The sequence below is a fragment of the Takifugu rubripes genome, chromosome 19 (genome assembly GCF_901000725.2).
Source record: "Takifugu rubripes chromosome 19, fTakRub1.2, whole genome shotgun sequence".
In the NCBI taxonomy this organism is placed as follows: domain Eukaryota; kingdom Metazoa; phylum Chordata; class Actinopteri; order Tetraodontiformes; family Tetraodontidae; genus Takifugu; species Takifugu rubripes.
In genome coordinates, this window is record NC_042303.1 from 6,639,113 (window position 1) to 6,651,834 (window position 12,722).

Consider the following 12,722-nt stretch of genomic DNA (forward strand, 5'->3'; position numbering starts at 1 on the left):
ATCCACCCGGAGCCTCTGTTTATAGTGATAAGATAACAGGCAGGGCGATGAGTTGATGGGGCCAGGGGGGTACTCTATATCTGGAGGTCAAACTTACTTCTAAGGCTCAGGACAGTCGTGGGGTCAAAGTGTGTTAGAGTGTGCCAACGATGTAATCAAAGAGTTGACAACGTCATGACATAACTGCAAATGGATCTTGGCACATAGAATGGTTTTTGGTTGGTTTTGAATTACCTGTTTGGGAGATTATATTTTTTCAAACTGATATCATAAGAATGACATGGGTGGCCGGGTTTAACTATTGACCTAGTCAAATACTTCCACCCTCAGTGCACTCATTAGGCCTTCAGATAGCTCAGACAAAGGTACCTGTTAACCTATTGGCTCTCCTTTACAAAATGTACACAGGCAGCATATGTAGTAAGGTAGTTTCTTTGCATCGTCATACGCCACAAGTCTGTCTACCTTTGGTCAAATATTCGTTTGCTCCTTCAAGTGCTTTTGCACTTCAACCAGCAGAGCAAAAATTTGCTGACGTTAAAGAAACACTTCAATGACAATTCCTTTCAGAGGGATTTCATTGTATTTATAAAACTTCTGTGTATACAGGTGAATAATAAGTGGGCATATACAAATTGCAAACCATGTCTTTTTTCTTGGTTTGTTTGTCACAAATTGACTTTGGAATTGAATTGTTAGAATGTCTGTGTAGATTCTCAATCATCCAGGTCATAGTTATCCGAGGTAGTTTTCTGGAACTGAAGAAGCCTCTGGATAGAAGGCGAAACACCTTCAAAAGAAAAGAAAAACTGTCCAGTTGACACAGAAAACTAAATTGTTAGAATGTAAATTCATATGCTTTCATTACTATATCTTTTTTGCTGTAAAAAAAAAGAAGTTTGCAGCCAGTCATTTGTGATTCCATTAAAAAGCCTTTGGTTACCACGCATATCAACACATAGCTTGTGCAAAGAATAGTCAGAAAACACACTACAAGTGAGCAACAAGAAATGTTCCATTTTTCGTGTAGCTCAAATGGACCTAGAGGCTATATAGAGTGAACAAATTTTGTTTACCTTAGCCAAAACGATACAAGTTCCGATAATTCAAAAAGTAAAGTCCAAGAAGCATTAACCAGAATTTATGTAATGATTTTTGGTGAACCAATCACTGCTCACCTGGACTGCATCTTGTCTCTCTCTGCGTAGTTACAATTTCTAGAGGTTATGTGTAGAAACAAGTCCAATCAATGGAGATCCCACCTTGCATGATGATTTATGGTTGACTAGTGTATGCAGCATCCCAGAGGCTGAGCCCTAAGCAAGCAACAAAAACGAAGAAACCTTGAGTGGGACCAGGGGGAACCCCCTAGCCTATTGCAGGCTGGGGAAAAGAAGGGAAAGATAGGGCAATGAGAAGCACAGAAAGTGGAAAAGAACAGACACATACTGCAGCATTCATGCAAATACATTAGACCTGGTTTGAACCTGCAATATAAACTGTACATAGATGTTACTGATTAAGAATCTTTCTTTGAATGTATAATATATAAGTCTTTTTTGAGAGCACCTCCAAAGTGAGAGATTTTGCGCAGCCTTGGGTTTACTGAATTTGAGGTGTTTTGTGGGCTGTGCGATCACACTGATCTGTACATTAGAAGTTTCCTCACCAGGGGCTTGAATAATATTAATAGAAAGAAAATTTTAAAGAAATGTTGCTGTTATGAGGCGATTCCTTGACTTTGTTTCTCCCAGAGAGCATAGAGGGTGGTGACAGAAGGGGTTGGGTGCATCCAGGGAATCCTGAACTATTTACTGAGTTGCTCCCCCCAGGTCAGGAGCCCACAGCAGGTTCAGTGAGAAGGGTCAACAGGTACACAGAGATCTTTAAAATCTTCAGCTCTTCCCATCAACTCCATCAATAGGAATGACCTCATTGTAGCCAATAATCTATAGCCCTTCGTGAGAGTCATCAAATAAAGACAATCCTTGTTTGCTGATGTCGCAAATCTTGAATCTTCCTAACATCAGGTTTCCTAATTTGGAATCAGGGTCAAACAAAATTGTGCAATTTAACAGGAATGCACAAAGAATCAAAGGAATGACAGTTAAAGCTGTTCTACAGTATGACCTGAAATCACAGTCAACCGACTATGTGAGCGCCTTACTGCTTAACAGTGAGCCTGTGTGACGTGGTGGAAACACACAAATGCATACATGCACGTACACACACTTCCAAAGGGCAGGGGTTGGGCTATTGGATGGGGTTCTCCTTGAATTACTTAACTCCTGCTCACTTGTAAATATTTTCATTTTTAGATTAAGGGTGGGCTTTAGTTAAAGGGGCACCTCACATTCTAGGTCAGAAGTGTTACGTGACACAGGCTGATCAGACTGGGAGAAGCATTTCCATCTCTACCATCCCTGCTAACCTCATCCTCTATGGCCTGGAGAATGTTGGTCGCTTGCCTTTTTTGTACAAGTGTGTGTGTTTGCGCGCCAGTGCGTGCGTGCGTGCATGCGTGCGTGTGTCGGTGGGTGGGCATGTGCATGTAGCCTAAAACCTCCATACAGCCTCCTCCCAACCACTGAACTCATTGACCTGTCAGTCAATTTGGACATCTGCAGGTTTAAGTCATCAGGTTTGCCTGCCCTGTGGGCTGACGTCCACCTCCATGCACGCACGCACGCACACACACACACATACACAGACACACACACACACACACACACACACACACACACACACAGAGTTTACCTCCCCACCTCTCTGGATTTTAAGGATTGCTCCTGGCAGCAGTGTGTCTCCAAGCAGTTTACATTGGATTTTTAAGATATTTTGGGCCCATGCTTGAAATACACCATTATTAAACCTTCTTCATTGTTTTCATGAATAACTAATTAAAATTAAAATGGTGCCATCAATTTGGATTTCGATTTTTTGGAGATACTTTGTAGATGAAGCACCACTCAGAAAAGCATGGATTAAAAATACTGCAAATTCTGTCTTTAATTCAAATCAGCATTATATATCTATTCATATATATATCTATATCTCTCTATATATATCTATAGCTATATATATATCTATAGATATATAGTCTGTATATACTCAAAAATTAATTTGTACATGTGATTTACCAACCGCTAAAGGAACTCAACGAACGTATCGTACCTGACAATTGAACTTTCTTGTCAATTCTTTCACAAAAGGTCAAAAAAATTGCATGTACTATTTGTTCAAATAGAACATCCCGAAAAACATGTTTTTGGATGATGGCCCCTGCGTAATGCCCGCTGTCAGCAGCATTGCCAGTGTTGTCTCAAGTTCAATGTGCCAGTACACAGCAGGAGGTTGAAGTCCTGAGCCTTGTTCACCAACTTGTTGCTTCCTACTTGGACTATTTAAGTAACAATAGGAAAATCACTGCGACAACTACTGTTCTAATCCCTAAACTACCAACTGAAAGACATTGATTTTCATTATTTAATTGGCTTTAAATAAATTATACATGTAATCTAATTCAGTTCCTGTCTTCTTTTTTATTGAAACATTTGGGGAGCTGTTTAGTATTAAAAGTTTGTGCTAAGACTCACCAAAAAGTATTTTGTCCTGATGCTCTGATCTTAGATATGAATTCCTTTATATGAGGACAATTCTTTCTTAATTTTTATTTTTCTAAGGCACACTATGCCTGACGTCAATGACAACTTTCACTAAAATGTTGTTGGGGGCGCCCTTTTTAATTTTGCAAGGTAGCTATGAACGGGATAAATCTAGGTCATTTCAAATAATTTCAGGTTAAGCAACAATGAATGAAAGTGCTAAAAAAAAAAGGTCCTTTAAACTTCCATAACCTCCGTAAACGCCGCATCTCAGCATCTTCATCAAAATTCAGTTGGGCTATTAATTTTGATACTTTTCCCTCTGGTGACCAACAAGTATAGAAAGTCAGAAGTGACTGAAAATGTTTAAATTATGTAAATATTTGCCATCTGAACTTAAACTGATGTGAAACTAACTGGTTTGTTTCACCTGGTCTCGATGAATAAATATTTTCTCCCCTGTTTTCAAGCTGATGGTGTAATATAACCAGTCAATGGCTAAGCATACAAATTGCAAAAGCTACCTGATATAGTGTGATGCCACATGTCAAACATCAAGCTGCGTGCTCGTGAATGTGGCTGGCGTGTTTTTGTTCTCTCTCTCTTTCTCTCGTTTTGTATGTGTGTGTGTATGTGTTTGAGCGTGTGCTACACTTGAGGCTCTTGCAAAGTCCCCAGTAATGTAACAAACATCTGTCAAGGTTCAAGGTTGTTGTGATGCCACATGAGAGTCTGCCAGCAAGCAGGTTTTACGGGGCGACAACATGGGGCCCCTGCACATGTTATTCAAGTCATGTCAGATTGAGTGGTGAAGGGTGGAGGGGGGCGGGTAGCGGCGATAAAACCATCACGTCCTGTAAAGAAAACAGCACATGTACCAAATATATAAATCTTTTTTTTTTTTTTTTAAACCCAAATCCTTTTAAGTGTGATTATCAACCTTTATGCTTTTTAACTATTCAATTTTACAGTGACACATCACGCGTTAATAAATCAACAGTTATTTTTATCGTCATTATTAATATTATTCTCCTTGTATTTTTTTCTGAACAATCATGGATGTCCACTCATCTCCCCCTGTCCCTCGCATTCCAAAACACAAACAAAGCAAACACACACACACACACACACACAAGCTGCAATCTGTCAAATATTTGCCCACGGTTCAGAAGTGTGGCAGTAGTATTTGCTTTGCCAAAGTTTCGCTTCTACCAATCAGGGGAGGTCGCACTGAAACGCGGTTCAAGCGAACCGCGTCACCTCCGATGAGACCTGCGTGTTTATTTATAAAGGCAGGCGGGGGGAGGGCACTTCCTCGGTCTTTCTGGGGTCATGAGATCCTCCCAACATGGATCCATAAATGAATGGTGGGCTCGACGTCCGCACCATGCAGGACCGATTGCTGATTGGTTCCGTGCACGCAGGAACGAACACTCTGGGGGTATATATATTGGCGTAAAGGTGTGACACTTCCAAGAAACGAGAAGTGACTAAGATAACAAAGGCAGAGCTGCTAAGATTGTTCTGGGACTGACATAAACGCGCTGATTAAGATGAGGGCACAGATGAAAAAGGCTCCTCAGATTGTCGAGCTGCTGAGAAAGAAGTCTGTGGGGCTGCAACACTTCAAGCCAACATCCTCAGTGTGCGTCCTGGAAGAGAAGGATGCTCTGGAGGCTGCGCGGTGCCCTCACGCTGCCTCCAGAGCTCACAGTCTGGACGCGATTCCGGGACCTACCAACTGGCCCCTGGTCGGCAGTCTGTTTGAACTCCTGCGTAAAGGAGGCCTGACAAGGCAACACGAGGCACTGGTAGCGTAAAAATTTTCTGAATTTTTTTTTGGCTGTTTTTCCTAACTCCTTTACCTCATTTTTTAAATCCCCCCCCCCCCATACTTATGAAATAAATAAATAAAAGCTTTTAATGATTTTCTTCCGCTGACTGTTGTGTTTCCAAATGCATTCTAGGTTGATTATCACAAGAAATTTGGCAAGATTTTTCGTCTGAAGCTCGGCTCCTTTGAATCGGTGCACATTGGCGCACCTTGCTTGCTGGAGTCACTGTACAGAACGGAGGGGAGTTACCCCCAGAGACTGGAGATCAAACCCTGGACCGCTTACAGAGACATGAGAGACGAGGCGTACGGGCTCCTCATTCTGTGAGTCGATTCTTCTCTCTTTCATGAAGATAGTAGTCATTATTGGTTTGGCTGCAAGCGCAAGCGGCTGCGCGATCTGCTTTTCCTTTCTCTCTTTTTTGTCTTGGATGCGCTCTGAGTCCGAACTATTGTCTTGCAGAGAGGGGAAAGACTGGCAGAGGGTGAGGAGGGCTTTTCAGCAGAAACTCATGAAGCCGACCGAGGTGGTGAAGCTGGATCGCAAAATTAACGAGGTAAGTCTGTTCGTAACTGTATCCTTTGCCCTGAGATGCGTTTGTAAATTATTTGTAAAAATGATTATTTAACGCGCAGGTGTTGGAAGATTTCGTCAGCAGAATTGGAAAAACTAACATTGGTGGCAAGATTGAGGACTTGTACTTTGAACTGAATAAATGGTCATTTGAGAGTAAGTTTAAATATGTATTCTTAGATATATTTTAAACTGTCTGAAAACGATTAATGCCTGTTGTTTAAACCTGTCTTTCCAGACTACAAACACTTACCAAAATGAAAAATAAGAAAGGACCAATTTTGATCTTTAGAATCTCATTTTCTACCTCTTCTATGCATTTCAGCAATCTGTTTGGTCCTCTATGACAAGAGATTTGGTCTCCTGCAAGACAAAGTCAACGAGGAGGCAATGAACTTCATCACAGCAGTAAAAACAGTGAGTGTCCTGCAGAGAGGCCCGGTTGGATGTGTAGAAATGCTGAGTAGTTCATCAGGTTCATCAGCTTTGCCGCAGTCGCATATGTGTCTCTCTGACACTTTAACTGTATTTGCTGGGATTTATGAGGGGCTGACTATTACGACCCGCAGACGGGGGTTCATAAGTGCGGCCTCGTAAAGGTTTACAAAGATCTTTGAAAAGATTGCCTCTGAGATTTCTCACTGAGGGTGATGATGAATAAATTATCACCTTGTCACCACCCCTCTGTGTCCCCTCTCTGCAGATGATGAGTACATTTGGCCTGATGATGGTCACGCCGGTGGAGCTGCACAAGAGCCTCAACACCAAGACATGGCAGGACCACACTGCTGCCTGGGACCGCATTTTCAGCACAGGTACCAGCCGCACCAGCACTGATCCTGACCCTCTCGGGCAGGAGTTTATCAGTTTATACAGTTTATCTATCTGGAACCAGTCTGAGCTCACTTCCAGTTAGAGGTTAGAGAGAAAAAGAGGGAGGGCAGATGTGAACTGGGTGACTCAATGTTTTCTGTGTGCACTAGACGCTCGGCGGGGGTAAATGGAGTTGTAGTAAACCACATGACCTAGGAGGGAGAAACCTGCAAAATATTTGTAGTAGCAGGAGGGAGAGCATGAAGGATGACGATGAGGAGAGGTGGAGGAAGAAAAGGCGGATATACACATACTTTCTTAACATCTGGTCATAAACTTTACAGAGAAACATTTGTACTCGTGAAGTACTGTACGCATTAGGGGCTTTTATAGCCAACTGTAAACATTGCAAGTAATTATACAGACCATAAAGAAAGAAATCAAACACATCCACAATTTGAAACAGATGACAAAAAATAGACTAGAGAATGAGTCAGAGACAAGAGATTCCTTCTCTCTGACTCTTAAGGCAGAATAATCACATGGCCCATAGAGTTAAGGCATCAGGGTTTTAAATGCCACTACTACACTTGTAACTTGAAAGGATTATATAAGTAAGAGTAGGTAATGAGTATATAATAAATATGCAGTCATTCTCATTATCTGAGCATGCGCCTTAAGTCAGAGCCTCAGGTTTTGCTGTAACACCTGGTTAAATGTGTGCGTCTGCCTTTCATTACTTACTTGACATACTTGCATACTTACATACTTGATTCTCTTCTTTCTCCTCACAAAATTGAATACAGGGAGTTTTAATTTATGCAGTAAATTTTTATAAGATTAATACAAAGATGTGCTGTAATGAATCTGATCATCTGAAAGGCTAACTATTACTTTATTTTATTTAACTGAATTAGGGGGAAAAAAACTATTTAATGCAGTCTGCTTTCTTTAGTTTCAGTAGCTTTTTAACTATGGATGTCGTTGATAGTAATGTTTGCTGCCTGGTGTTTCCTCAGCCAAAGTCTACATAGACAAGAAGCTGAAGAGGAACTCTGTCATAGCTCCTGATGACTTGATTGGTGATATCTTACACCAGAGCCGCCTTTCTAAGAAGGAGCTTTACGCAGCCATCACAGAGCTACAGATTGGAGGAGTCGAGACAGTGAGTTTTAAAATATTTTTCCTTTCGAATCTGCACAAAAAAAGTGAGTCTCCCTCTTCTGGAAATACAAGGAATCCCACCAAAAAAAAAAAACATCTGCAGGCTAATAATAAATATGTTAATGAAGCCTGCTCATACAAATTATGTTTTGCTAAAGCTGGTATTTAAGTTAAAAATATAAATATTAATTTTAAGCATTCGGGATTGAGGAAACACCTATTTGCCAAATAAATCTAATACAAGAATTCGCTGTGGTAAACGATAAGGCAGTAAACACAAAATAAACTAATGTAAGCTAAGTTACATTAAAGTAAGATAAATACCACACATATAAAATCAAATGTTACCGTACCAGCACATATCTCTGAACAAAGTAAAATTGTTCAGCCTCATTTTGGAAAACCAATGAGCCACGAATGCAGCTGAGGATCCTTTGAGGAACCTCAAACATTCCTCAGCTCCTTTCAAGATCCCACTGAGAAATACACTAGTAGCTGCCACAGTCAATGTCATCTCACCCCCCCAACCTTCCCTCTCTCTGTTTATATTTCACAGACCGCCAACAGTATGCTGTGGGCTATTTTCAACTTGTCACGGAACCCTGGCGCCCAAAGGAGGCTGCTGGAGGAGATCAGAACAGTAGTGCCTCCTGAACAGGACCCATGCGGAGAACACATCAAGAGCATGCCTTACCTCAAAGCCTGCCTCAAAGAGTCAATGAGGTACAGTAGAACAGGGACAGCTGCAGGACACGCCGGGCTCTTACTAGAGTTACCTTATCAGATACATCACGTTTAGCAGACATTGTGCAAAAATGCCAGGACATCCAGAAACTACAAGCAGCCTAATTTCAAGTTAAATATACAGTAAATTGCTGTTAGGTCTATGGTATGTGAGATAAACGCCCCATTTATCTAAGTCTGTGGTCTTAAACCAAAATCACAGGAGCATCATTTCACCCGGTAAGATTAGGGGCAAACTCACACGCATGACTGGCTCAAAAACAAGCTTGGTGAGTTATGGAGGCATGACCAGCCACCACCAATGGTCTCAGCTTAACACCCAACGCTTGGTCACACATAGATCGCTTCTCACCCTTGTACAGTCTCCCTTCTCCCTCCTGCCCTCTTGTACAGTCACAAGTTGTCTGACACATTTTATAAGGCTAATACCACATCACCCAGGGAATGTATATCTGGCTAGTGATTATATTTCACCTCATCCTGATAATCACAGCATGATTAGCTTCGGTTAAACAGCTTAGGTGTTTGTTACAGCTATGACATGATGGAGGTTATATTCCAACACTGTTTGCTTTTCAAATTCTTGCAGGATATCACCATCAGTCCCATTCACTAGTCGGACTCTGGACAAAGACACTGTGTTGGGGGATTATGCTATTCCCAAAGGGGTAAGTGGTTTAGCTCTCTTTACAGGCACCTAGCATGAGCAGATTATATTTCAGTGACTGAATGAGCTACGGTGAAAAAACACATACATGGATCTATGGATAAAACTAGCAGTTCTAAGACTCACAGTGATGTCCATCAAATGTGTCATGTGCTTTGATTGCTTTTGCAGACGGTGTTAATGATCAACAGCCATGCTCTGGGCTCCAGCGAGGACTATTTCGACGATGGCAAGAAGTTCAAGCCCGAACGCTGGCTGCGTGAGCACGGCACAATCAACCCCTTCGCCCACGTCCCCTTCGGTATTGGGAAGAGGATGTGCATCGGCCGGCGGCTGGCAGAGCTGCAGCTGCAGCTAGCCATGTGCTGGGTAAATTAATTTAAGATAATGTTACCAGCGACATGAACTTGGCATCGACCGTAGTAAAATTTGCTTTAGCTGACTGATGTCACTTTTCTTACAGTTGGTCAGAGATTTTGAGATCGTTGCAACAGATAACGAGCCGCTCGATGTGATCCATTCGGGACTTCTGGTTCCCAACAGAGAACTTCCTGTCGCCTTCATTAAGAGATGAGGTGAGGAGAAGATCCTAATTTTACAGCCCCCCCTTCTATCTCTACCTGTGAGCTAAGCTAACAATGTTACTGACAATGAATCCTTTTTTTTCTTGCCTCACATAGGCTCCATATTTTCTTGTAATGGAGACGGCGACAGAAAGATAATACCTCTATTAACACAGCCTGAGGGTTCTGTGACTCCCCAATTTGCTGCTCTGTAAATAGAAAAGATGCACCAATGACTGTGTAATGTAATCAAGCCATAAATACCTCACACATGTTTAAAGCTATTGCTGACTGTTAATGACTGACCAAATTTGCAGTTGTTATATACTACAAACTGAATGTTGTACCAAGGCAGCTGTCCTCAGTGCTTCATTAAATGTCCTCAACTTTGATGTATGCATGTATATAAGCCACGCATGTTTATTTTTTCATTGTGTATAGAAAAAAGTGCAATGGTGATGATGTAATATTATGTATTGGTTTATTTAGAGACATATTTTCTGCATTTGCTGAAATAAATGCATTCAAGATGAGCTTTAATTGTTCTTGTGTTGATTTTCATGTCATTCATTAATGTCTTTGGTTCATTTCAATGTTAAAATTAGTCCCTGGCAGAAAAATAAAGGTTTGACTTTGCTGCCTTGTGGTACTTGCTGCTCAGTGAACATTGGACTGTGCCACTACACTGAAACTTCTGCTGTGAACAGTAGCTCCTTTTAATGAAATTGTAGCAGAGCCATTTGTATGAGTTGAGTTCATGAGCAATGATGTGTAACCTATAAGTGAAACTCTGGAGGCATATCTGGACCACAGTACAGTTATATCAAGCCCACAAATTCCAAAATGTCTGCAGTCCATCGAGAAGAGAGTCATACTTGACAAGCTAGAAGAAAACGACGTTGAAACTTCTGTGTGTTTAAAGGTTTTAATAAAGTCGTCAGTGACAGCTCATAAGCCAATAATCAAAGGCCGGCCAAATGGTCAAAATCTACTCTGACGTTTCCAAAAACAGGTAGAACATATCGTGGGCTAAGAAATGAATGATGGAGACTTGAAAAGCTCTGGAAAGGCACAGGGGACATCGAGACACAATGGATCAGGTGCTGGACCACCGATCTTCGCACTGGGGTAAATGCCGATGAATCCATGATGATGGAGCCAGTTTCAGAGTCGGATTTGAGCAGAACGTACCAGGCAGACCGCAGACCAATTGTCCTTCCCAGTTGGGAGCAATGCTGTCCAGCTTGTCACTTCATCCTGGCTGGGGCACAGAGTAACTCTGTTTGTGCCCCAGCCAGGTGTGGTAACAAATTGGGCCAATAGCACATTGACCTACTAAGCAGGGAACTCGGGGGGTGGAAGCCCAGACAGCAATTGTTCCTCGGTTCACTTTTGTGTGGATTTGTGTTCGTACTCACCGAAAGGTCCGTTGTCCATCAGCCAGAAATACGATAGGCCATTCTGCAAATGTGTTCATACTTTTAAAAATGTCTGCATTAATTCCCCAAAAAATCCTCCACCAACAGAAAAACACGGACGAAGGACGAAGCCCTTCTCGGGATCCAGCTTCGTGTGCGAGCTCAGGTTGTGTCACGTCTCCTGCTTGTGTCGACATAATGATCCCCCGTGCACCTGTGCCCTTCTTTAGCTTCTTTAGCTTCATTCGGAAACATTCCAAAGAGTCCAATGAGACGGTGGACAAGGGTGGACGGGACAGTTACAGATGCCCACAAGGTAAATGAGTCATAGTTGTCCAGCACAGCATGGGGGCTCAGCTCAAGACCCCTGTCAATAAAAAGTAGTGTCTGTATCCCTACAGGAGTCACAGATGTGTCTGATGATACAGTTGTAGGTACACTGTGTCGCTATAGTTCAAAATTTACGACAGAGTTGTCCAGGGAAATCCGGTATTGATCACACACATTAAATGTTTTCATACTGGTAACCTTATTATAAGCCTAACTCATAAAATCATCAATAATAATCCCTCATCGTTTTATAGTTAAGTGTAAATTTGCTGTGATTTTTAAAGCATGTTTGCTTCCAGGAAGTTCTCATGGGCTGGACCGAACCACTTTACATGGTTCTCAACCGTTTCACACACTTAATCATGCAATTCACATGACTGCCATGTGACCTTAAGACTCACACTCATCTCAGATGCCATCAACACGTGAACGAGTCAGAAAACACTTCTAGGCCACAGTACATGATGCAATCAAACGGAGGGTCCAACAAACCTATACATGAATCCTCTTACAGAGCAGTGGGTTAACTAGAATATTTTCTATCAGCTAATCATGTGAATTATGTTATTGGTCGAACTGTTACGTGACTTGAGTCTTGACATGCAAATGTGGAAAATGCACGATAAAATTCAGTGGCTAAAAACAAAAAATACGAAGACATTTTAAATTAAAATTAGAGATGTAGTGATCTGGTAATCCATCTCTTAGGCTTCTTTCAGATGGATTTGCTAAATAGATATTTCAAAACCACAATCTATAATCAATCTCCTGTTGGGCTGATTATGAGCTTCTGTGACTTTGTTTGTGCTGCAGCTTAGCCTGGCCCCTAGCTATGCAGCTTTAGGATTAGACTCCTGGGGGATTTCCCATGATGCACTGAGATGCTCATTACTCACCTTCTACATGGGCTATGGACAGATCGACTGCTGCGCTTGATGTCTGTTATTCTTATTCCTGTTAACATCGCTTTTGTCTCCACACGTGCGTGCGCGCGCACACACACACACACA

General features: G+C 41.8%; 1 protein-coding gene across 1 annotated transcript; it reads left to right on the forward strand.

The window, feature by feature from the left end:
* The first annotated feature begins 5,158 nt into the window (after positions 1-5,158).
* cyp24a1 (cytochrome P450, family 24, subfamily A, polypeptide 1) lies at positions 5,159-10,497 on the forward strand. The gene is made up of 12 exons (XM_003973082.3): positions 5,159-5,416; positions 5,573-5,763; positions 5,903-5,996; positions 6,076-6,169; positions 6,339-6,430; positions 6,717-6,828; positions 7,846-7,991; positions 8,547-8,713; positions 9,324-9,402; positions 9,573-9,770; positions 9,865-9,976; positions 10,082-10,497. The coding sequence occupies exons 1-11, from the start codon at positions 5,159-5,161 to the stop codon at positions 9,973-9,975; spliced, it is 1,542 nt and encodes a 513-aa protein (XP_003973131.1). The 3' UTR covers position 9,976; positions 10,082-10,497.
* The last annotated feature ends 2,225 nt before the right edge of the window (positions 10,498-12,722 follow it).

Coding starts and splice junctions, on each gene's coding strand:
- cyp24a1 (XM_003973082.3), top strand. CDS start 5,159: ATGAGGGCACAGATGAAAAAGGCTCCTCAGATTGTCGAGCTGCTGAGA. Junction 5,997..6,075: donor TGGATCGCAAAATTAACGAG/GTAAGTCTGTTC, acceptor TTTAACGCGCAG/GTGTTGGAAGATTTCGTCAG. Junction 9,403..9,572: donor ATTATGCTATTCCCAAAGGG/GTAAGTGGTTTA, acceptor TTGCTTTTGCAG/ACGGTGTTAATGATCAACAG.